Below are 22,990 nucleotides of genomic sequence, written 5' to 3'. Positions count from 1 at the left end.
TCAACTAGTTCGTTCAAAAATTTTCCTTTGGATAGCTTTATTTTAATTTCATATTAGAAGAAGCAGGATGGAAAATAAATTATCTGAAGATAAGAAAGAGACAGAACATGTATGTTTAAATTGTAAAGCGATCGCCTATTGGTTGTGTTGTTAGGTAGGTGTCTAAAACGAATAAGGAAACAATTCATTGGCGTGCTCAGCTTTATGCAGATAGATAAAGACATGTTTATGATGATAATGAAGGAATGTTATTGGTAGGTAGAAGGTAGTTACTACAATTCAATCACATTCCTTCTTTCCTCCAAGTTTTGAGGGCAAACATGGAGTTATTACGTTCAGTTTAATTTTTTCGTTAAAGTTGAAAAAAAAAAACAAGTATACGTTGGTTACAGTCAGGCTCTTGTGAGTTTTGGATTTAATTTATGAAGTGAAACGTAAGCAGTAGTTGTAGAGGTTGTACGTAATACAATATATGTATAGGTGTACGTTGAAAAAGTGGTTCTAATAGAAAATACATATACTCTTTCTGGCCCGTTTCTTTTACTTGTACTAAGTATTTATTCCTTTATATATGCGAAGGCAAGTAAAATATGTGTGAAACAACTTTATTCTTAAAGAACTATATTTTAAAATCACTGCCATCGTTGGTCTTTACAATAGTCATAGTTATAATGCATTAATATCGGTAAATTAGGAATGAGCTCATGCACAGTGAGATGGGAGGGGGTTACATTTAAGATGTACAAGTAAAATAATAAAAAAAAAATAATTTAAGATTCAAAATTTTACCTGAAAAATAAGTTTTTCTTCAAAAATGTAAATGCTATTTTGTGAATCGAAAAGCCCTTGATTTTTCAATTTTTTTTCGAAAATCGTTAGTGTTTTTTTAATTCATTTTATATATATACAATTTTTAAATTTTGTTCTAAAAATATTTTGGGTATGCAGTTGTTTAGTTATTGTAAAAATACGCTCTACATATCAATTTCGTAAGAAAATGTTGAACCATTTTGAAAAACAAATTTAATATTTTTTTAAAAATCCAAACAACAAAAAATTGCACTTCTGATAGGTAATCAAATATTATTAAGGTAATATCAGAGCTCGTTCAAAAAAACATTTTTGAAATCGGTTTTTAAGTTTCTGAGAACATTAAAAAACAAAAAACGGTTCTATGAGCGGTACCTTTCCAGAGCAATACAAACATATGTTTTTTTTTTATTAAAAGAAGCCAAGTTAAGAAATAAAATTTTAGGGAAAACTAAAAAAAAATCTATCGGTTTGTTTTTGAGAAAATTCAAATTTTTGTTTTTTGACCAAAAAATTGTAATGGGTTACTGTTAATTTTGATCTTCAAAAAAATGAAAAACACGCCTAACGCGAATCTGCTCAAAACCTTAATTTCCAAGTTTGAACTCAATCGACCCAATGGTTTAAATGGTTTAGGCTGTAGGAGCGTGGACAGACAGACAGGAAAGACCGGACGGAATCGCGGGACCCACTTTTTTGACTTCTCTACTATCGTAATATCATGTTTAATTAAAATCTCAAATTAAAAATTTTGCACGAATGCAAAACTTGCCATAGTTCCTATAAGTCGCAAGTAAAAACAGAAATTAATAGTTTTGGTTACTCTATAACTAAGTTTATTAAATTGGCAATTTTTGTGTGGCTTTTGGCAATATTTGTGTTTATTTCAGATAAATAAGGAACAAAAACATACTTTTATTTACCTAAAAATATTTATAATAAAAAAATACATTTATACGTAAAGATATTTTATAATTCAACAAAATGCTATCTTCATTTTTTTATATATCGACATATAAAAAAAATTCTTGAACGTTTTCTTTTTTTTATTTGAGCAATATTGTGCGTTGCGCGTTTAAGGTGAAAAAGCTTACATTTCTCGAACAGCTTCTCTAAACTTTTCTAAAAATAGATGTGCGTGTTTTTCTTCGAAAATCAGTGCAGGTCGTAAACGTATAGAAACATCTCCGCAGCCACCCGATTGGATACCTTTCATTTTTAGTTTGTTTATTACTTTATCTCTGGCAGCAGAATCTTTTAGGTTTATAGCCAAAAACGTTCCACGGCCTCTTGTGGAATTCAGCAAATGCGGAAATTCTTTCTCAATATTCATAAGTCCACATTTTAGAACATCTCCAGTTTTGCGTACCCTGTCGAGAAGATTTTCATCTTTGATGACTTTCAAGATCTCTTCAAGGATAAGAATTTTTGAGGGATCTCCCATCCAGGTATTGAATACTCGGAACGGTTCAGCTGGCTTGAACTCATCACTATGGAAATAGCCACCGATTTGCATTTTTTTGCTGAAAGTCACAACATCAGGAGGCGATGGTAGGTTAAAGTGCTCGTGACACCACATCTTGCCAGTTGGACCACCACCAGTTTGCACCTCGTCGATAAGTAATGCACATCCGTGTTTTTTGCCAATTGCCTGAAGTTGTTGGAAAAAATAAGGAGATGCCTCGTTGTCACCGCCTTCACTTTGAATAGGTTCAACGCAAATGCCAGCAACTGGAATACCTTTGGTCTTATACTGTGTAATGAGATCCTCAACTTCGGCTAAACAGCGAAGATCTTCGGCTTTGTTCTCCTTTTCATTCTCGGCCAAAGGATATTTGTATTTTGGAAATGATGCAATGGGCCAATCAAATGCGGGTACATCGATCTTGTGAATATATTTGGAGTGCGTTGTTGACAAAACTCCCAGGGTCCTGCCATGGAAAGCTCCCTTGAAGGAAAGAATACTGAGTTTTGGTGATCCTGGTGCCATGTTGATCATGCATGAGTCCATTTCTTCTTTGCTAAATTTGACATCGAGGCCTCTTTGTTTTCGGGTATACCTTTTAAATGGGAGAAAATAGAAATAAAGTTAAAAACTGATCGAAGGAGTATATATATTTTTTTTTTTAGTTTACGGACACTGAAGGGGTTATTAACAAATTTCGGGAATATTTGAGTGATGTAACTTTTTCGGCTATAGTTCTATCGTCTAATATTTTCAAAGCTCTTTTTTTGGATCCTACCTAAAAGTCTTAAACTTGTTTTAGTGGAACCTACCCAAATATTTGAGTTATATTAAAATTGTAGACGAATGAAGGCTTTATAAATTATAGTCATATTGGAAGGGTTGAAAAATGTCTTGCACCGCCGTCGGAGAAATCCTATGAACCTAGCAGCATTTTTGGGAATATCGAAAATGTACACTTCATAAAAGGACGAGAGCCCATGAGCTCCATGAGCAGAAGAGGCGAGAATAACATTGACTTCCCAGAGGGAAAAAGAGAGGTTATAAGAAGCGTGCGGTCAAATATGTTGAGAGGTTTAAAAGCAAGAATGAAGTTCAAAAGTTTTATGAACTGGTGAAACGAAATTCACAGGTACATAAATCTAGAACCTAAGGCTGCAAAGACGAAAGTGGTAACATCATAGTGGAACCGCAGTCAATTCTGAGAATATAGAAGGACCAATTCTGCAGACTGTATAACGGCGACGACGAACCAAATTCCGCTGCAGGCAGGATGATCCATTCAACATGGAAGACGAAAGCCAACAATCCCGTCCTCCCGACTTAAACGACGATCGTCAACAACTTGATAGGTCCTTATCAGTGTGGTTTTAGACCAGGAAAGTCCACAGTCGATCAAATATTCACATTACGGCAGATCCTGAAAAAAACTCAAGAACACCGAATCAACACAGCATCTACAGGGACGAGCTGTATAGAGCCATGTCAAGTTTTGGCATCTCTGCCAAACTCGTCCGTTTGTGCAGGATGACCATGGGGAATTCACGATGCTCCATAAAGGTTGGAAACAACTTAACATAATCTTTCGATGTCAAAAAAGGTTTTAGACAAGGTGATGCGCTGTCATGCGATTTTTTTAACATCGTACTTGCAAGAAAGAGCAGAGCTCACACGTCAACACTAGAGGCACTATCTTTCAAAAGTCTGTCCAATTACTGGCATATGCTGATAACATTGACATAATCGGAAGAACTCAGCGTGATGTCAATGGGGCTTTTGTGAGTATTGAGGCAGAGGCGGCAAAAACGGGACTTTATGAGGGCAAAACAAAGTACATGCTGTCATCAAAAAAGGACCTAAAACACCGACGTCTTGGTCAAAAAGTCAACATCGACAGACATAATTTTGAGGTAGTCAAGGACTTTGTCCACCCTAGCTTCGCTGTAAGCGCAGAAAACAACGCTAGCGCTGAGATCAAACGCAGAATAACTCTTGCTAACCGCTGTTTTGGAATATAAGACCTTTATCATCCCCGTCTTGCTATACGGTGCAGAAGCATGGACCAAATAACAACACTGTTAATAGCCTCTTGTAGTTGTAATCGATCGTTTATAGATTGTACTTCATACTTTTAAAGATTTTAATATTATCAGCATAAATGCTAGTGTATCGTACACAAAGGGGTTCATCATTGATTAAATTACTGCCCTGAGGAACTACTAATTTGGTAATGAAAAGATTACAGAAAAAACTTTTGAATTTAAGACGATAAGAACTATTTTGAAGATACTCCTAAAATGAAATCCATGTGACAAACTAAAGAGGAAACTTTATTAACTTAAGCTTAAATGTAGTGATATCATGAGAAAGTTGGTCAAAAGCTTTAGCGTAATCAGTGTTAATGCAGTCGAACTTTTGATTGAGTTCTAGGATATTTGAAGAATTATGCAAAAATGCATGTTGTTGGTTACAAATAATATTCTTTCAGTTAAAATTTGAATTTGTTCAAAATTTTTGGGAATACAGAAAGTTTAGTAATTGATCTGTGTTCATAAATGAATATGAGCCGAATATGGGTGCAGCTGCACATTTCCACTAGAGAGATAAAAATAATCTTGTGATAATGCGTAAGGTCATAGGATAAGATGTCCTTCGAGCCGGATTACTAGTTAGCGATTGAACCAACAAGAAAATATAGTTTGTATTTTCAATTACCAATAAGGTAGAGAAATTAAAACTAAAATAAAAAGCCTTGGTTGGTATTTTGAGCACAGAAATTGAGCTCAGCCAACATCAAAATAAGACATAGAAAATTCGAAGCAATACAAAATGATTTTTGATTGTTCTTAAGTTTTCCAGACTGATGAACCGTTTAAATAAGATAAAAAGCAATTAAACAATAAGGTATTGCTAACGCCAAATACAATGGCTTCAGCTAATATAAAATTGGATATTGAAGAGATACGTACCGAAGAAACAACGGTTGACGAAAATGGTGTGTTCTCATCAAAGTGCAATGTAATTGAAAATCTGGAAAAGGCTGATTTATTTCCGTTTAAAGAACTAGATGGTTTACGAAAACAAGTACCCTCTAATTCGATTTTGATGCAGAGAAATTCGAATTATAATGAGAGTCTGTAAATGCATCACTAAAATATTGTTGAAAACACTAACAAAAGAGCAGGTACCTCATATCAAAAGTATAATGTTCTACACCATGTGGTTATACGGAAACAAAGTCCCACTGCAAATCTTCGTGTAATTTCCGACGCTTCAGCTGATTCAACAATTGACACAATTTCCAATAGTTGATACAAATAGAACTTAAGTTACAACGTGATATCTCTGCCATAATTTTGAAATGGAGGCTTTGGAAATACCGTCGCAACGTATTTTTCTCTCAACGCAGAACGTACGAAAGCATAACACTATCAGGATACCAGCATTTCAAATCAGAGGTTTGAACTAGCGAAGGAAGCGATCCTATTAACAAATGCAGGACACTCCAGATAACAAAATATCGCCCTGTGCATTTCCAAGAGAGAGATAAAAATAATCTTGTGATAGCGTCATAGGATAAAATACCGATAGAATAGGAACACATTTGTACACACAACTACGCAAAGATAGCATGTTGTGGAAATGTGTATTCTGTTTTCGTCAGTATCCTATTTCATGTTCCTTAGATTTAAGTAGGTATAAATAGTTGTAAGTAGGGTAAAAACAATTAAGTTGAAATAGACATTCGCAAGTATTGAGATGTGTTTTTTTATTTATTTCCGAAATTATTTTCAATCTGTAATTACTAATGTCATACTTGTTACTTGTTATAAAGACTGGTGAAATAGATGCCTTCTTCCAGATGGTTTGAAATTTATCTGAGCCATATTTTAACATTTAAGACAATTGAAAGAATTCCATCTGGACGAGAGGAATAATCATCTTAAAGTAATGCAGCGTAATGCAAGATGTTACCTAAAGCTATTTGAACATAATTAAAGGTAGTCTGGGGACAGTTTTGTTTTGCAAGTATATTTTACAGGAGTGTCAATGAAAGATTGCTGAAAGTTTTTAGCAAACACGTTACAAATTTTAGAAGCACAAACTAAGTTATCTTTATTATAAGTAAAATTTACAGGATAGCCATCAGATTTGTGTTTTATACAGACAAATTTCCAAAAGATTTGTTGGGGTCAAGCTTCAAAGAGTTTTCAAAACTGAAATATTGGGATATTTCAAGAGAAACCATCTTGTGATTTAACACCTTTTCTTAAAATGCTCAAAGAGTTTTGTATTTGTTAAATTAACTTTGTTTTTAATTTTAAAACTGCATACAGTAGGATGAAAATGAAAAACTTTACTTACCAAATGAATATATTTTTGAATGCATTTTCATTTGAACACGATCCACACATCATTGTTGTGATATTATTGAGTCCTTTTGGAGCGACCGGCAATAAAACTGAATTCAACATTTCTGGCCATTCTTTGCCGGGAAAAACTCCCAAAGCTGGTCTATTTATCAGTGCTAGAATAAAATACATATAATCCTTCCTTTTTAAAATAGTTTCAAAGACTTACTCTTTAAATTATGGTCATTTCGAAAAACATTTAGCAATCTAGGGTTATTGTAACCTAGTGGAACAGATGATATTTGGGTGTACGTGTCCAGTAAAATATTATCATCGACATCGACAATATAATTTCCAATTGATTTGTCGTAGTCAGCAAAAAACTGAACTGATCCAGGATTCTGAAACAAGATAATGGTGAATTAATTTAAATTACAATTTGAAGAGTAACGAAAATAAGAAAATGTCTATAGATTGTACATCAGTTTGGTATAGGTAACCGCAATATCAAAATAATATGGTTTAGTTATAAAAAATGGCTGAGGTAAGGTTAGGCTAAGAATAAATAAATAAATCAGGTGGTGCAACAGTAAGGTAAGGTAAGGTAAGGTTAAAGTGGCTGTCTGTGATAGAGTAGGACACATTTAGAGCAGTTTATAATGGCCCATAATGATACCATATGGATCTTAACGTTTTATTTTAAGCTCAATGAAACCAGTTTGAGTCCCTTACGAAACGCGAAAGATTGATTATGTTAATATGATATGATGATAGAGATAGTTTAGATCGTTAAAGAATAATTCAAGGAAATTCTTGCCTTGTGGCTTGCTTTCCTATTAAACAGTTCCCGGGTATGACGTCCATTAACGTGTTTATATGCGATCTGCTTAGAGATAGCAAGCACCTTGAGCGCTTTTAAAAGTTGGGGAGTGTGGGAAATGAATTTAAATTAAAAAAAAATATTTATAAAAAAACATGCTGTGTTGAAATTGTAACTTTTTTGATAACTTTTTATCATTAAAATTTTATCAAAAATTGACAAATATATCTTTACATAGATGGACTTTTAATGCAACTTGAAATAAATAGCTACAAAAATATGAAAAATACTAAAAATCAACTCCAAATCATATTTTTGTATATAAACGAACTACTGAAAGTTTAATATGCATACATATGTACATATATGTGTAGGTTAATAATAGGTCAGTTTGTAAAATATTAAATTAATGCCTACAAGGACTTCTGGCTCATTTCCTGGGAAATAACACATACAGTATAGTATTATGCAAAACATTTGCAACTAGAACCTCCAACATTTTTCTTTAAAAAACAAATTGTTTAGAAAATCACAGCAAAATTCTTTCTTAGTTTTCTAAACTGTTTCGATATTACGTTATAATTGTTGGAAAAAAAGGAACACTCTTCATTTCAACAAAAAATAAATAACTAAATGCTTTCATAGTTAATAAAATTGCTGAGCAAAACATTTGCAACTTAGATCTTACAACTCAATTTAAAACTATTTTCTTACTTCAAGGCAAGGAAATGTTAATATTTAATTGCCAACCCTTTATATTTTATAAAGGCTGTATATCTTGTGGGCATTGAAGCTATAGGCTTATTAATAACCTTTTTTGGAATGTCATTCCACTGCCTCTGAATTCCAGCGAATAGGTTACTCTTGAGCTTAAAAATGTTGCTCCCAATTCTTATCTTCACAATTTCCCACAGGTTCTCTATTGGGTCTGGGGATTGGGCTGGCCATGATAAAACCTCAATCTTTTTTTCTGCAATCCACTTTGTGGCCAAATTCGACTTGTGTTTGGGATAATTTTCGTATTGGAACGTCCATTTCCCAATAGTTTTCAGCCTTCATTATGTCCTCCACTTGTGGAGTTGGCCCGATTTTTTTGACCAAAGAAGCAGCCCAAGACAAAAATTACCCCTATGTTTGACCGTTCCTTTAGTGTATTTTGAATTTAGCCACTCACCTTTTGGCATTCTGACAATGTAAAAAAGTGCGCACTTTTTTACATTATTGGAACGATTTTTATTTTTTCCTTTATTTATTGTATTTTGAAAATATATATGTAATAATAATTGTTCATTAGCATAATGTTCTAATATACTCCCTTGAACAATAACATGTAGGTACATATGATAATTCATAAGTGTCTGAAATTAAGAAATACAGTATTTTGACAATATAGCATTTTGAGAAACAGTATTTTAAATATATAGTATTTTAAAATATAGAATATTAACCATACAGTATTATACAGAATTTTTACCATACAGTTTCTTAAAACAGCATTTTAACCCGCTCCAGAAAAAATCTACATTTTCATTTTTACACAACGAATTTGTCTGTTTTAAACAACAGACAATTAGAACAAACCTTACTTAGTAAAAATGGACAATCAACATTGCATCAGAATATTTCCGTCGAATTTCAAGACTTTGTAGTCCAAAAAGCAAACATCGGGCATCATATGAAGGTCGAAGAATATTCCAACGTAAAAACCTTCAGGTATGAGAAATAAAGGCTCTTAAGGGTGAGGGATCAAGATCTTCTATTAAAACTGAAGTCGTATTTCCTAAAGAATATTCAAAATATAAAGGTGGTATACAACGACAGAATGTTTGACTCTGACACTTAAATACATTTAAAAATAGCTTATGGTTTTCACACCAATCTTATATGTACATTGAATATGTCTGTTTGCAACTTAAAACAATCTGATAAATTCTTTACGATGCAGCACATTTTCAAATCATCAGCAAACATAAGTAATTTTGATTGAACAAGAACATCTGGGATATTATTGACAAGTAAAAGAAATAGCAAAGGGCCCGAATGACTTCCTTGAGGGACACCCGATGTAACCATAATACCATCAGAAAGCCTATTGCCAATACGAACATATTGAGTTTGTTCACTAAGATACGACTGAAACCATTTAGAGTGAAAACCATACCTCAAAAGCTTTCGAAGCAAGATATGATGATCAACTCTATCGGATGCTTTGGCAAAATCAGTATAGATCACATCGCACTGAAAACCTTTCTCCATTGTTGTAAGCACAAAATTAGAAAAAATTATAAGATTTGTGTTAGTAGATCTACCATTTAAAAAACCATGCTGCATTTCGAGATCACTTCTTTTAATGAAAGTATAAGTTTCCTATAAATCAACTTTTCAACTAGTTTTGGGATAGCTGATATTTTACAAAATGGGCGATAGTTTTGAACATCATTTGTAAATAGGAAATATAAAAGAATTTTTCCAACTTTAAAGAAATATGCCTGACTTAAAACACCGGTTGAATATAATGCTAAAGAGCAAAGCGATTGCCTGCGAGGTATTTTTAAAAACTATTGTTGGGAAACCATCAAGTCCTGTTTTTGTATCTAAAATCAGCATGTTTAACTCTTCCATAACTTGGTTTACCGAAATATTCTAATTTTTAACATTTAACATTTTACCTGCCTCACATCCGAGAAACAATTCTTTATTACCTCGAATACTCCTAACTATGCTACCTCCGTTAAGTCAGGTTAACCTCTAAGTTGTTTATAAAACCTGAAATCTTATGCTGACTTTTTAAGCAAAAGTTATAAAAAGAACTGACAACAACTTAAACAAGGGAATACTCATTGTTTCTCTTCGATGCGGTTATATACTCCTTTTGAAAATTGGCAATAACTTGGTTTGAAACATGGTGAACGTTTCAATTTAAGTACAATTAATCGCTGCGTTCAATCTCAGACAGATAGGGTATCGGGATACCTTTTCGTTAGTGTTTTACGTATAAAAGACAGCTGATCAAAAACAGCTGAGAAGTCAAAAAAGAAATCCAAAGGTATCCAAGAATATCTGGAATATGTAGGTATCTGACAGAACAGCTGATTCAACACATGGTTGAATTTCGAGAAACTTAAAAAGTGATTTTAGCTTTTAGTATTTGTTGGTAAACAAAAAGATACAAAATGTTAGTTGAGGTTGTATTTAAGAATGTTCTCTGCACAATAGAAGATGAAGAAGCTATTTACCTCCGAACTTTATAAGGTAATTATGACAAGGCGGACAGCTTGTGGAGCTACAAGCAAATAAGGTCACTGCAAAGAAAGGTAAGTTATTCTTTCAGACTCTATTCTCTTTTTTAAGGTTGAGAACATCAATCCATTCTGCTCTTCTTGGAGGAGTGCAGAAAGAGAAAGGACCAGCTCCGAGACCCAATAACCCGTCGAAGAACAATTTTCCAAGAAATTGCAAAAGTTCTTGAAGAATACGGGTCAATTTTTGTAAAATTAAATAAAATTAAAAAATATGAAAAAGCGCTACAACATTATCATAGACAACAACAAAAAAACGTCGACTGGTCGAGGGCGAATGAACTGGCCATACTTTGAAATGATGGCTGAAATTGACCTCAACGGACAACGAGGCACAAGTTAGCGACACCGAAACAATAAGTTCCATCCTCTGGGGTCTATCCCCTCTCTCGACCTCATTATCATAGATTACAGATAAAGGTTATCTCTTCTTTATTAAACTGATACGCATCCATCAATTCATTATCGTCCGACAAATCAGTTGAGTTATCCATTAAATGTTTTATCTTACAACAATTTTGACTTCAAAGCTTAAATGTTTCTTTGCTTTTTGTGAACAGCTGAAAGTTGTTTTTATTTTTTGACAGCTATCTTAACTATCCAACTTGTTCAACAAGGTATCTAAAAATCCAAGATACCCTATCCAACCCGAGATTGAACGCAGCCAATGTAACAGAATGGTAAAATATTATGTATGTTCAAAGATGCACAAAGGGTGGCACAACAGTCCGTTGAGAACTAGGGCCTAGTGACTTACAACTCTCAGCCATTCCTGTGTGCGAGTACTGTTGTCAGGGATGGGGGAGTCCTACAGTTTTAAGCCGAATCCGAACGGCAAATTTGAGAAAGCTCTTTTCATGACACTAACCATCATGCATCGGGTGCTACAAACATACAAAACATTACCTCTTTTATTATTTGACATAGGCCTTCCAAATGTTCCTATAAATCCGTCACTGATTTAGATTAGATACTTAACTTAAATAAACTACGTCAAGAGGAATACAACTGTGTATAGCAAGTTCCGATTAAGTGCTTGAATGTGTTTACTCTTATCAACTTGACTCTAAAGTGAGTGCAAAAGGATTAATTGAACTGGTAAGTACAAGTAAAAATGGCAGCATATATAATGATATAAAATGCTTTAATAAAATAAATAATATCATCCTAAATGGTGATGCAATTATGGATTGGTCGTATATTGGTGATTTTTGTTTACAATACAGTTTCGAATTGATCTACTATTGCACTTCAAATATTGCTTCCATTCAACGAATTCAAGAGGTTTCTTTCGCAATCCCAACAAAACTGATAACTTATAAAATTTAAAAAAATAAAAGAAAAACAACTTATAGTCACATACATATATAGACATCTCCGAGATATTTTTTTCTAATCAAGGTACATTATATTTTTCTTTAAGAAAAACAATTTATTTAAAGTTAAAATAAATTGAATTGTAACTATGATCAAGTGCGTGTGACCCAGCGGAGTATCTTTATTCGCGACAAGTAAAAAACAAATATTATTATTAACTTTGTCACGAGTGAGTTTGGCCTTCGTTTTGAAAATTACTTTATAAAAACATCTGATAAATTTATCAATACGTACATATATCGATAAGCAAGTTCATTACCTACTTAATTAGCGTTTTTTTAGCTCAATTGAAAGGTTTTGGGTGAATGACTTTTATCAGTTTTTCTGCTACAATAAAATTCAAGTTTTTGATATACAATAATTTGAAAGAAAGTATAACAATAATAAATTAATTGTCGCAGGGGGTATGGAGGCATAAGCTAAAATTTTGCAAAATAAAAATCAATTTTAAAATAAATGTACACGGTCGTAGATGTTACAATATTTTTAGACTTGACAATGTCTGACAATAAGTCAGCGATAAATTTGTGGATTTTCTATTTCTACCAATGGGAAGAAATGATTACAAACAGATTTAATTACAGTTACTTGTAATTGAAATCTCCATAACATTTTCAATTACTTTAAAATGCAATTTAACAATTTGAATAACTAATTGCTTGCAATTTATTTACATAGGTAAATGTAATTGAAAACAAAAGTAATTATATAGAAGCTCAAAAATTATTACTTTGTACAATGTACTCAAATAATATTCTCATCAATACATATTACGAGATATTACAAAATAATTTAATAATAAATAATTTAGAAGTGCTTTTTCTGAAGAACTTGAATGAACCTATTGCATTTTTCAATTACATGTAATTAGTAAGTAAACTTTTTTCAAATACAATTAAAAGTGATTATTTTTCAATTACAATTACATTTATTTAAAATATGTTTAGTGTTGTCATTTACAATTACTAATTACTTGTAATTGATGTCGAAAAGTTATCCTTATTTCCCAAATTTGCTACCAATTAAATCACTAACTTGTAGCTCATTCATAGATAATATTGTTGTTTTTAAAATTTAAAAAAGTACATTTACAATTCTTTTATTGTAAAAATCACGTTGTTATGTCAACAAAAATTATTCAAGCGGCATTTTGACAAATTGTTGGAACTTGCAAGAATCATTAAGGAACGGCTATTGGTAAAAATTATTGATATGTCAAATTAAATTACCAATATAAAAATTAAATGGTTTGTTGGATAACTTTACATAGCAAAATAAATCATAAAAATAAATATTTACTTTCAAATTCCTTACAATTTATCATCTACAATATTAATTGTTGGATACTAACTAAAACTAATAAAATGGACAATTTTCAAGAAGAAATGTTAAGAAATAATCTAGACAATGAGATTCTATAAAAAAAGGGTTCATTTAACAATTGCTTCAAGGAGGGGGTTTGTTCATAGACTACTACATTTACATGTGGTGTTCAAGCGAGCTTGAAGCTCACCTAAATTCTGTATATACCTGAATCGAGTTGAAATGAGCTTGATTCGCCTCGATTTCAGTCGGGGATCGTAATCGAGTCAAAATTTCTGAAGAAAAACCTTTTTGGAGGAGTTAGTTTTACAGATAATGCGTTATGATGTGCTAATTTGCATGTTGGTATACAAAAAATATAGTTTTGTTTTAATGAAATAAAAAAAAATGCACATGGAATAGATAGCCTATTTTTATATGAACTATTAAGCTCTTCATTGTTTAGCACGAATCAAATTATCTCGCTTGCACTTCATAAGAAACATCGAAATACCATTTGCATTTTAGAAAGTGCTGTCAAACTTAATCATTTTTAAATAATCTTGTGCGATGGAAACACCGAAAAGATTTTTTTAATCTTAACTAGGATAAACTTCTTTCTTTTCTACTGTTTTCTCTTGCAAAATAAGCCCAGTTAGTCCATTTCACTAACAAAACTAAATAATATCTACAGTAAAAGATTGATTTTTCCCCCCAATGAAAAACACACATGATTCCAAACGCAGAACTACTCAACGAACACAGCCCTCGAGATACAAATGCAGTATCATTCGTTTCAACACCTGAAAACGAAATCACATAAAATTAATTCGAGACTCGTATAAATGTCAAAAACCAATCTACAATTAGATTATACTCTAACTTTTATCGGTTTTATTCATACTATGGATATTGTTTTTGTTATTCGTGTAAAATCCTACTATACTATGGATAAATTTTCCAACAAAACAGGGGTATTGTTGCTGGTTAGAGTACACATTTATTTCAGATTTTGTACAAATATTTGTCCGACTATGATCACTTTATTTTAATTTTTTTATAAAATAATTCTAAGACTACGACTACGGAAGACATTTTCACTTATGAACCTGAAAGTATTGTAAGATCTTTCAAGTTTCAACTACATATACATCTTAGCTTTATTTGTGAATTAAGAAAGAAACTAAGAAAACAAACTCATTTATCAAAGTTAATGAGTATGAATTATTTTAAGAAAGCTGTAACATCCTAAATGAAACTTTAGCCTTTATGGATTGATTTAATATTTACTTTTGTTGACTTTTTTTATCTAGAAGTTAAAGATGCTCGTAAACGCAGATTCATTTTTTGAGGGAAAATTTCCCTAAAAAAGAAGGTAATTCAAATTGATATTCTACGAGTTCAGTGTAATTTAATAGCTTGACTGAAATTTGGACCTTTTTTTTTACTATTGTGAGCACATAAGCTCATGTATTTATTTAAACTATCAAAATAATGGGGCGTATTTACAGAGAATTACAAAAGTCGTGATTTCTTGATCTATAGTTTAAGACTTGTTGGTTAAATAAATGCAGCTCCTATTCATAGTCATATGATTTATTAGTGGAGAATTGGAGAGTTTCCCCTTTGAATTCCATTTCAGATCTCAAGTGGATTCTTTTTCAATTTAATTTCGAGTCGAAAAACCCTACGCCTTACAGAAATCCCAAAAAAACTGACTTTAAGAAATTCAGTCAAATTGCGAATTCCAAATTAAGCAACTTACCGAATCTCACTGAATTGATAGGAGACCTTGAATCAAAGGTGAAAACCTTTGAAACTTTTATAAGTAAAGCTTTTAGAGTCTCTTGCTCAGTTAAATATAGCCGTAAAACCCTTCCTTCTTGGTGGAATGAAGAACTGTCCAGTCTTAAGAAAAGGACAATTTTCAATATATGCCACAAACATACGTTTTAAAATTTACAAGCAAGCCCTGTCATCAGCCAAAAGACAAGGCTGGAGAGAATACTGTCAATCAATCGAAGACATAAAGGACTCCGCAAGGCTCAGCAAAGGAACATTGTAATCCTTCATTTCTAAAAAATCCTGATGGAACCTGGACAGCCTCTCCAGCCGAATCTCTTGAGCTACTGATAAAGACGCATTTTCCGGGTTGAGAGAGCAATGACCCCGAATCGCTTGAAACCACAGAGCTAAACGTAGCTCATGTGGAGCAAGTCAATTTCGTTATAACCAGAGAAAAAATTTTGTGGGAAATCAATACTTTTTCTCCATATAAATCCCCAGGCATGGATGGCATACTGCCAGTTATGCTTCAAAAGTTGAATGATGTAGCAATTCCATGGCTGGAACAAATTTTCAAAGGATGTCTCCTTCTCAAACATGTGCCCATGTCGTAAAGGAATGGGTAGGAGAGGTCACGATTCCGCGAAGGATTTCAGACCAATACGCTTAACATCTTTTATGCTTAAAACTTTGGAGCGCATTCTTGATTACCATATTAGAGAAATCCTAGTTGGACGACCTCTCGAAAGCTCTCTGCCCTCCATGAGGTAGTGCGTACTGTAGAACAAACAATCCATTATAAAGAATTTACTCTTGCCACCTTCCTAGGCATAGAAGGTGCTTTTAACAACGTCCTTACAGAATCCATAGAAGAATTGCTCGTTAAGTTCGGTGTAGAAGACTTCATTCGAGAATGGATTATTTCCATGCTCAGTGGTAGGAAGTTTCGAGCTCTCTAGGCAATGCAATCGCAACAAAACTCGACTCAACGGTCAAATCCTATCATTGTCTTCCAGAGCTAAATATTTGGGAGTTATACTCGACTCTAAACTAAACTGGAAACTAAATATTGAAGTACGGGTTAAGAAGGCCTGTGTTGGCTTATACGCCTGCAACACAACTTTCGGCAAGAAGTGGGGACTTCAGTCGAAGATGATTTTATGGACGTACACAGCTGTAGTACGTCCAATCTTAACATATGGTTCGATTGTGTGGTGGCCTGCTCTTTGCAAAGCCTATAATATTGATAAGCTAAAGAAGGTTCAGAGAACAGCTTGCGTGGGCACCACGTGGGGCCATGCGTACTTGCCCAAAGGACGCCTTAAACGTTATTTTGGATATTCTACCAATCGGCATTTTTATTAAATACATACATAGTTTCCTGCAGCGCTGAAGGAATCAAACAGCTGGTTGTCAAAACCTCATGGTCACAGCAACACAACGAAATTAATTCCCTCAGATATTATCTCGGTAGACACTGACTACTGCACTCCTACTTTGAGCCCTAGTAAGGGTTTTAAGGTTATTTTCACATCCAGAGAAGATTGGGAGGATGACATCGTGTCGATAGGTTTCGACACAACCATCTTTACTGACGGTTCAAAGATGGAGTGCGGAGTTGGTTCTGGGGTGTTTTCTGAGTCCCTAAATGTAGCCAAATCTTTTAGGCTTCCTGACTTTGCTAGCGTTTTTCAGGCTGAACTGCTGACAATAAGGGAGGCATGTAAGATACTTAAACAAAACCAAAACCAAAACCGAAATGCGGCTATCTTAACAGACAGTCAGGCAGCTGTCAAAGCCATTAACTCGGCCATATCCTCATCTAAATTGGTCCAGCAATGTCGTGATGAGCTTGCGAGCCTGAATTTTAACCTCGGTGTCACCCTGAACTGGGTTCCGGGCCATAGTGGTATCGTGGTATGAACGGGCTGACGAGCTCGCCAGCAAGGATCGGCCATTCATAGCTCATTTGCGGAAATGGTTAACATTCCTCTTGGTGCTATGAAGGGTAAAATCTTTTCTATCTACCAAACTGAATCAAACCGAAGGTGGAGCAATTTACCCAACTGCATTATATCTGGGAAGATATGGCCCACCTATAACAAAACCCGTACAAACGATCTTCTGTGCAGGCCAAGGCAAGACATAGCCAGGATTGTTGCGGTTTGTACCGGACAGTGGCCTATAGGAGTTCATGCAGAGAAGTTGGGTATCTCTTACAACACCTTTTGCCGTATCTGTAGTGACCAAAGAGAAAGTGAAACCATAATCCATTTCCTCTGCAAATGTCCTGCTTTGGCAAACACCAGAATGAAATGCTTTGGAAAAGCATTCTTTCAAGAACTTCATGAGCTATCTGAGACAAAGATTAGAGACCTAATCTTTTTACTCAATGCGACAAAATGGCTCTAACATAATCGCTATGAAGCTTCTCTATAAATTTATCCCTTTCAATCAAAGGTCAAACGAGTTTTTGGTATCAAAACGGCGCACTACAGCGCTAATTGGATCTCAGGCTAGGTTGCCTTGAGATCTCCATTTCTACCTACCTACCATTCATAGTCAATTGTCTAGATGTGTTTAGTAAAACCCCAGTTAAAGGTTGTATTCTACTACAATTATACTTCAAATGACAGGTCAAATCAAAAAAATACTGCTATAATTTCAAAATTATTATATTGGGCTGTCATTCCTCAAATTGGATGTATAAAATAATAATAATATAAAATAAATGTGACTGTTTCCTTATCCAAACGATATCATTAGTAGAAATCCTTGTCGCTTAATTCTTACTTAATACTTGGTGGCATATGTTGTAGATCACCAAATAACGTAAACTCCTCTAAGATATTCATATCTTCTCTATATCTTCTTCAATTGCGATATCAATCGACATTTTTCTGGACAGCAAGTTTACATAAACTTTATTTGATATAATTTACTTTTTCAGCTTTTCCTATGTGTATAGTTAAACCACGGGTTTAGTCCTAAACTTAGGTTTATATTTATTTATAAATAGCCTACCATCTAGACTAGCTTTATAACAACTTAGCAAGAGTTTAGACAACATCTATGAATATGCCCCAATTAATTTACTTACTCAAGTTTTAAAAACGTAACAAGATACTATGCTGATAATTTTGATTCCTAATTTTATCAACTAACGAATATTTTTGTTAAGAGATTGATTACAAATTTGTTTACAAATCCAAAACTCTATAAAACTATTGTAAATAAATTGAAGTTAGTGCAAACAAAGAATTATGTAATAAAAAAAATAAGTATTAATTATTTTGTTTTATAACATAACACCTGTAGCTTTAAATTTAAAATGCTATAGCTGATAAGAAAAAAAAATAGAGATAAATATTTCTTGAGTTTTTTATGACACATAATGCCAATACTTATTTATATTACGTTTGTTTGATTAAAATTTAAATTTACTCTCCATAATAAAATATGAAAAAAGGTTGGGCACTATTATGTTATGTTTTCTCAATGAAAGTGTTTCTGCTACCGATAGAGCCGGATTTAGATTTGTTGTCACTAATTGCTAATATTTAAGATTTCATCTTAAATAGCCCACTACTTGAGTAGGTCCATCGTTTGACAAGTTAAAAACTATGTCATTACTTGAAACACATTGAATTTTTTAAAATTCACTTTAAAAATGATGAACATTTTACAATCACGTCCAAACTTTGCGCAAAAAAAAAAGATTCCTGGCCTTTTTATTTATTGAAGAGGCCATACGAGATCTTGTGATCTTAAGCACTTTAACGGACTCATTTCTTGACGCAGTTCTAAAATAAATTGAAAATTTGATCTAGTAAGTATCCGTTTATCTCTGTCCAAAAGAACAAAATGAGTGTTTATGTATTCAAATTGTGTTATGAATTCAATACAAGAAATGTAGAACTCGTTTTTTGCAATCAAAACATCCTAAAGTCATTTCATCTGACCACCAGTCACCACGAGCCCAATCTTTGCGATTTCGATTAATTTAAGAAATGTTACATTAACATATTGAATTATTTGTATATGATATGAGAATTTAATAATTCTAGTTTTTTTTTTTTAAATTCTTTCATTCAAATAATGCATGGGGGAGTCGTAGGGGTCAATACCCCTCTCCCTGGGATACAACTTATTTGTATTTTTGTAATAATTCTCTTCAATTCAAAACTAATCGTATTGAGTCAATGGATATGACCCCTATTATATTTTGAATTATTTATTTTTTGTATATGAAAACAAAAAATTGTATTTTACTTTCTAAACTTTGTTGCAAAAAGTACCACTTTTGACTGAGAGCTGGACCAAGAACATAAAATGAATCTGATACTCAGCCCTATTCCAAAAAATTTGCACAAATTCATCAAATTCCAGGTGGGGTCATATGTACCATAAAGCTTATGCAGTTAAGTTGTGTAAGTAAAGATTTGTTGGTAATTTAAAGACATTGACCAAAAAGTGGTTTGTTTTCAAAAACATTCAATATTTTTGTAACTTGAGTAATGCTTTAAATTATTTTCATACAATTTGTTTCCAAGAATAAGAGCAAGGATTCAGGTTATTAAGAAGAAAGCTTGAATAAGCGATCTTCAATTTTTTTTAATAAATTCCCTTCAAATTCCTGAAGCTAGCCTTCAATTCCATCTTATTTTTGTATGCACATAAATTGTGAACAATGAAGTGATTTTTACTTGAGACACATAGAAACTGTATATGGCAAGCATTGCGAGCGTTTCAAAAATTCGAATCAAATATGACATTACGATGTTAGAAAAGTAAAAAAAAAGTGGGTCCCCCATTCCATCCGTCTGTCTGTCTGTCCTGGCCCCTATTGCATAGGCAATTAAAGAAATCTACATTTTGAAGGGAATTTTCTTTAGATATTCTAGAACTGAGATTTAAACACGATTTTCAAGAATATAAATGTCCCAATAATAGCAATAGTAACACTTTTGTTAAACTAATGGCCATTTGTAAAACACAATGCACGTTTCATATCTATTAATATAAAAGCTTTGAATCTCTTGAGAACTGAAGTGAAAAGAGCTTCTGAAACGTGTAATTTGTGACTGCCACACAAAAGTTTCTTTCCAGCTATTTGTTTACCTTAGTTTGTTTTTATTTTATATTCAAAGAAATTATGTACTTAAATGCACTTGTTTCCTTAAATTCAAGAACATTTGTCTCTCTACAATTTTAAAGTTTTGTTGACTCCTTTAATATGAATTATCAGCTCCAATCTATCTACATTAGACACCCGAAAATTGAGTCCGAAAAAACTACGTCAAAAAAAAAAACAGAAAATTCTTGATATCAGATTCTTTCTCATTTTCTGGGTTTTTGAATTTTTGTAGCGTTTTTCGCATTAATATAAATGGCAACAAAAAAGAAATTTTTTTTTTGAAAGAAAGCAAAGTTTCAAAACAATTTTGTACATTTCTCCATGAAAGCAATAAAAACGCTCTAAAGTATTGCGTTTCGCTCTTAAATATGGCATATTCAGAAAACTATTAGAATCTTGAAATGCTTTTATATGGAGAAAGTCTAATTAATTAAATAGTTAGACTATACCTTGCTGGACAATAGCGTTCTAAAATAATTTAATAACTATAGTTGTCACTTTAGCCCTTGAAATGTGTAGCCTTCTTTAAAGAACATTTTTTAGCGGTAAGTAAAAACTCGTCTTTATGCATGTTAAGTGCGTGACCCTCCCTGATTAAAAATCTAGATCCGTCCTTGCTTCAATTTTTCTCAATCTACCTCGATTTTTTCCTCAAATCTACTTCCACTTTTTTTTGAAAAATGGTAACGCTGATCAACAGGTACTTTTGACTTCAGTTCCGTTTCGTCTTTTCTTGAGTTTTCACTATTGTACTTATGCCCTAGACTTAGGCCTTATGTTGGACTGATTGTAAATTAAGACGAAGCCTACCGCAAGTCTACTATTGAAAATAAACGTGCAGTTGTTTTCCATGACTTGAATAGTTTTCGGGAGAAAAATTGTATAATCTTTGACTTTTTGGTTTTTATCTCAGGTGCATTTTTATTCACAGTAATTGTTTAGTTAAAAAATAAATACATTAATTTATTTTCTTCTTTTATAAAATGGATAATTTTTATTGTGTTTTATATTTTTTTTTACTTTTACCAATTTCAATTCTATTAAAATTAGGTTCTGGAATCAACACAATTGTTTTCCATCCTATGTTGCAGCTAAATGAGAGAGGTGTCATAATGAGCATGTCCCCTGCTAGGATTCATCATCGTGTTTTTGTTGTATGTAATACATAATGTAGGTACATAGTGAACAATTTATAAATAAAGGAAATCCTAACAATAGGTAACTATAAAGTAAGAACTTCGAAATATTCAGCTCGTTGTTTAACTATCTTAAATCTGGTGTCTCAAAATTAACCTTAATTGAAACTTAACAACAGACAAATTAAAGTCAAAGAAAGAAAAATGATGCTCCTATCCCATTTGCATATTTTATCAACATAATTGATTAGTGCACAAAAATTTAATGTAACAACATAAAAAGAAAAAGCAAACTCTCCGCTGATGGTCACAGTTACATACTCGTACATCCCGGCGAGAGTACCTTTAAAAAAGTCTTTCATTTCCGTAAGAGCAATGCGAATATCGATTAAACCAATTGTATGTTCCCATTCACCTTTTATTCGAGACTCAACTATAAAGCCTCAGTCTCATCATCAGTGTATGATAAAAATTGCACATTGTATGTACATATTTATTGTTATCAATTGAACGGTTGCATAACAGTCTAACTCGTAAATTGTTTTAAATTGGTCTAGGTACCCATATTTTAAGTAGGTACATAACATATTATTATTTTATGGATAGCATTTCGAAGATGCTCTACACAGTTAGCCCTTGCAGCATTTTTTAAACCTTTTATATCAATAAATTTATAGATTTTAAAGACAAAGTTCACTTTTTTTAGTAACTAATGAACTTACCTGTAATTGACTTAGTTCTTTAAGTAATTTCAAAGATTTTGGACCTGGGATTTGGTCAGTATTAACTTTTGGGGCTGTAGGTTCACATTTTGTTGATAAATTCACGATATGATTAAAACCTATAGCAAAGTAAATAACATTAAAGTTTTATATTTCTTTTTCTTATTTTATATAATTCACAACCATTGAAAAAACAATATTTATTGGGTAGATGCCTCACAGCTTTACTTAAATTCATATTAATTTGATATGTTAAACAATAAATGGAAAAATTAAATTTATTCAAACGATGTTGTTGGGTTAAAATTTGGGACTGCACTGGTTCTCGTTCTTTTAGAGCAGAATAGACATCACCCTTACTTTTAAAACACACTTCAATTAGGAATGCGATGTCAGTTAAAAAACACTGCACGTTTAACGCTCCAAGTTCTTCCAACCCTCACAAAATTTTCTCTCTCACGCGCTCACAAATAAGACCAGAAGATATTTCTAATCAAATTTTATCGAATTCCATGCAGTGCTGTCTCCTTTGGTACAATTGTATCACTTATAAACACATTAGTAAAAATTGAATCATTTGTTTTTTCTAAATATAATTTAAAAAAAGAGGCTGGTATGCGACGCACACTGATAACTTCCCATTCCGTCTGTCTATTTGTCTTGCTTAAAATTGTGTAGGTTTTCGTGTTGGGTTAAAAAAGTTGTTAGTTGAATTATTATTATTATCTGTGAAATTAAAAAAGTTTGAAGACAATATTTTTAATTTTTCAAAAGCTATTTGAGTC

At 32.7% G+C, this 22,990-nt stretch overlaps 1 protein-coding gene across 1 annotated transcript; it reads right to left on the bottom strand.

Moving 5' to 3' along the window:
- Positions 1-1,623: 1,623 nt before the first annotated feature.
- On the bottom strand, positions 1,624-22,616 carry LOC129947406 (4-aminobutyrate aminotransferase, mitochondrial). The gene is made up of 5 exons (XM_056057945.1): positions 22,389-22,616; positions 22,206-22,324; positions 6,857-7,028; positions 6,641-6,803; positions 1,624-2,870 (listed from the first exon to the last, which is right to left on the bottom strand). Exons 1-5 carry the CDS (start codon positions 22,441-22,443, stop codon positions 1,901-1,903), a joined length of 1,479 nt encoding a protein of 492 aa, XP_055913920.1. The 5' UTR covers positions 22,444-22,616; the 3' UTR covers positions 1,624-1,900.
- Positions 22,617-22,990: the final 374 nt, after the last annotated feature.

The sequence above is a fragment of the Eupeodes corollae genome, chromosome 2, assembly GCF_945859685.1.
Source record: "Eupeodes corollae chromosome 2, idEupCoro1.1, whole genome shotgun sequence".
NCBI lineage: Eukaryota > Metazoa > Arthropoda > Insecta > Diptera > Syrphidae > Eupeodes > Eupeodes corollae.
The sequence above is the reverse complement of the archived record's forward strand: the minus strand, read 5'-3'. Positions and strand labels throughout refer to the sequence as shown.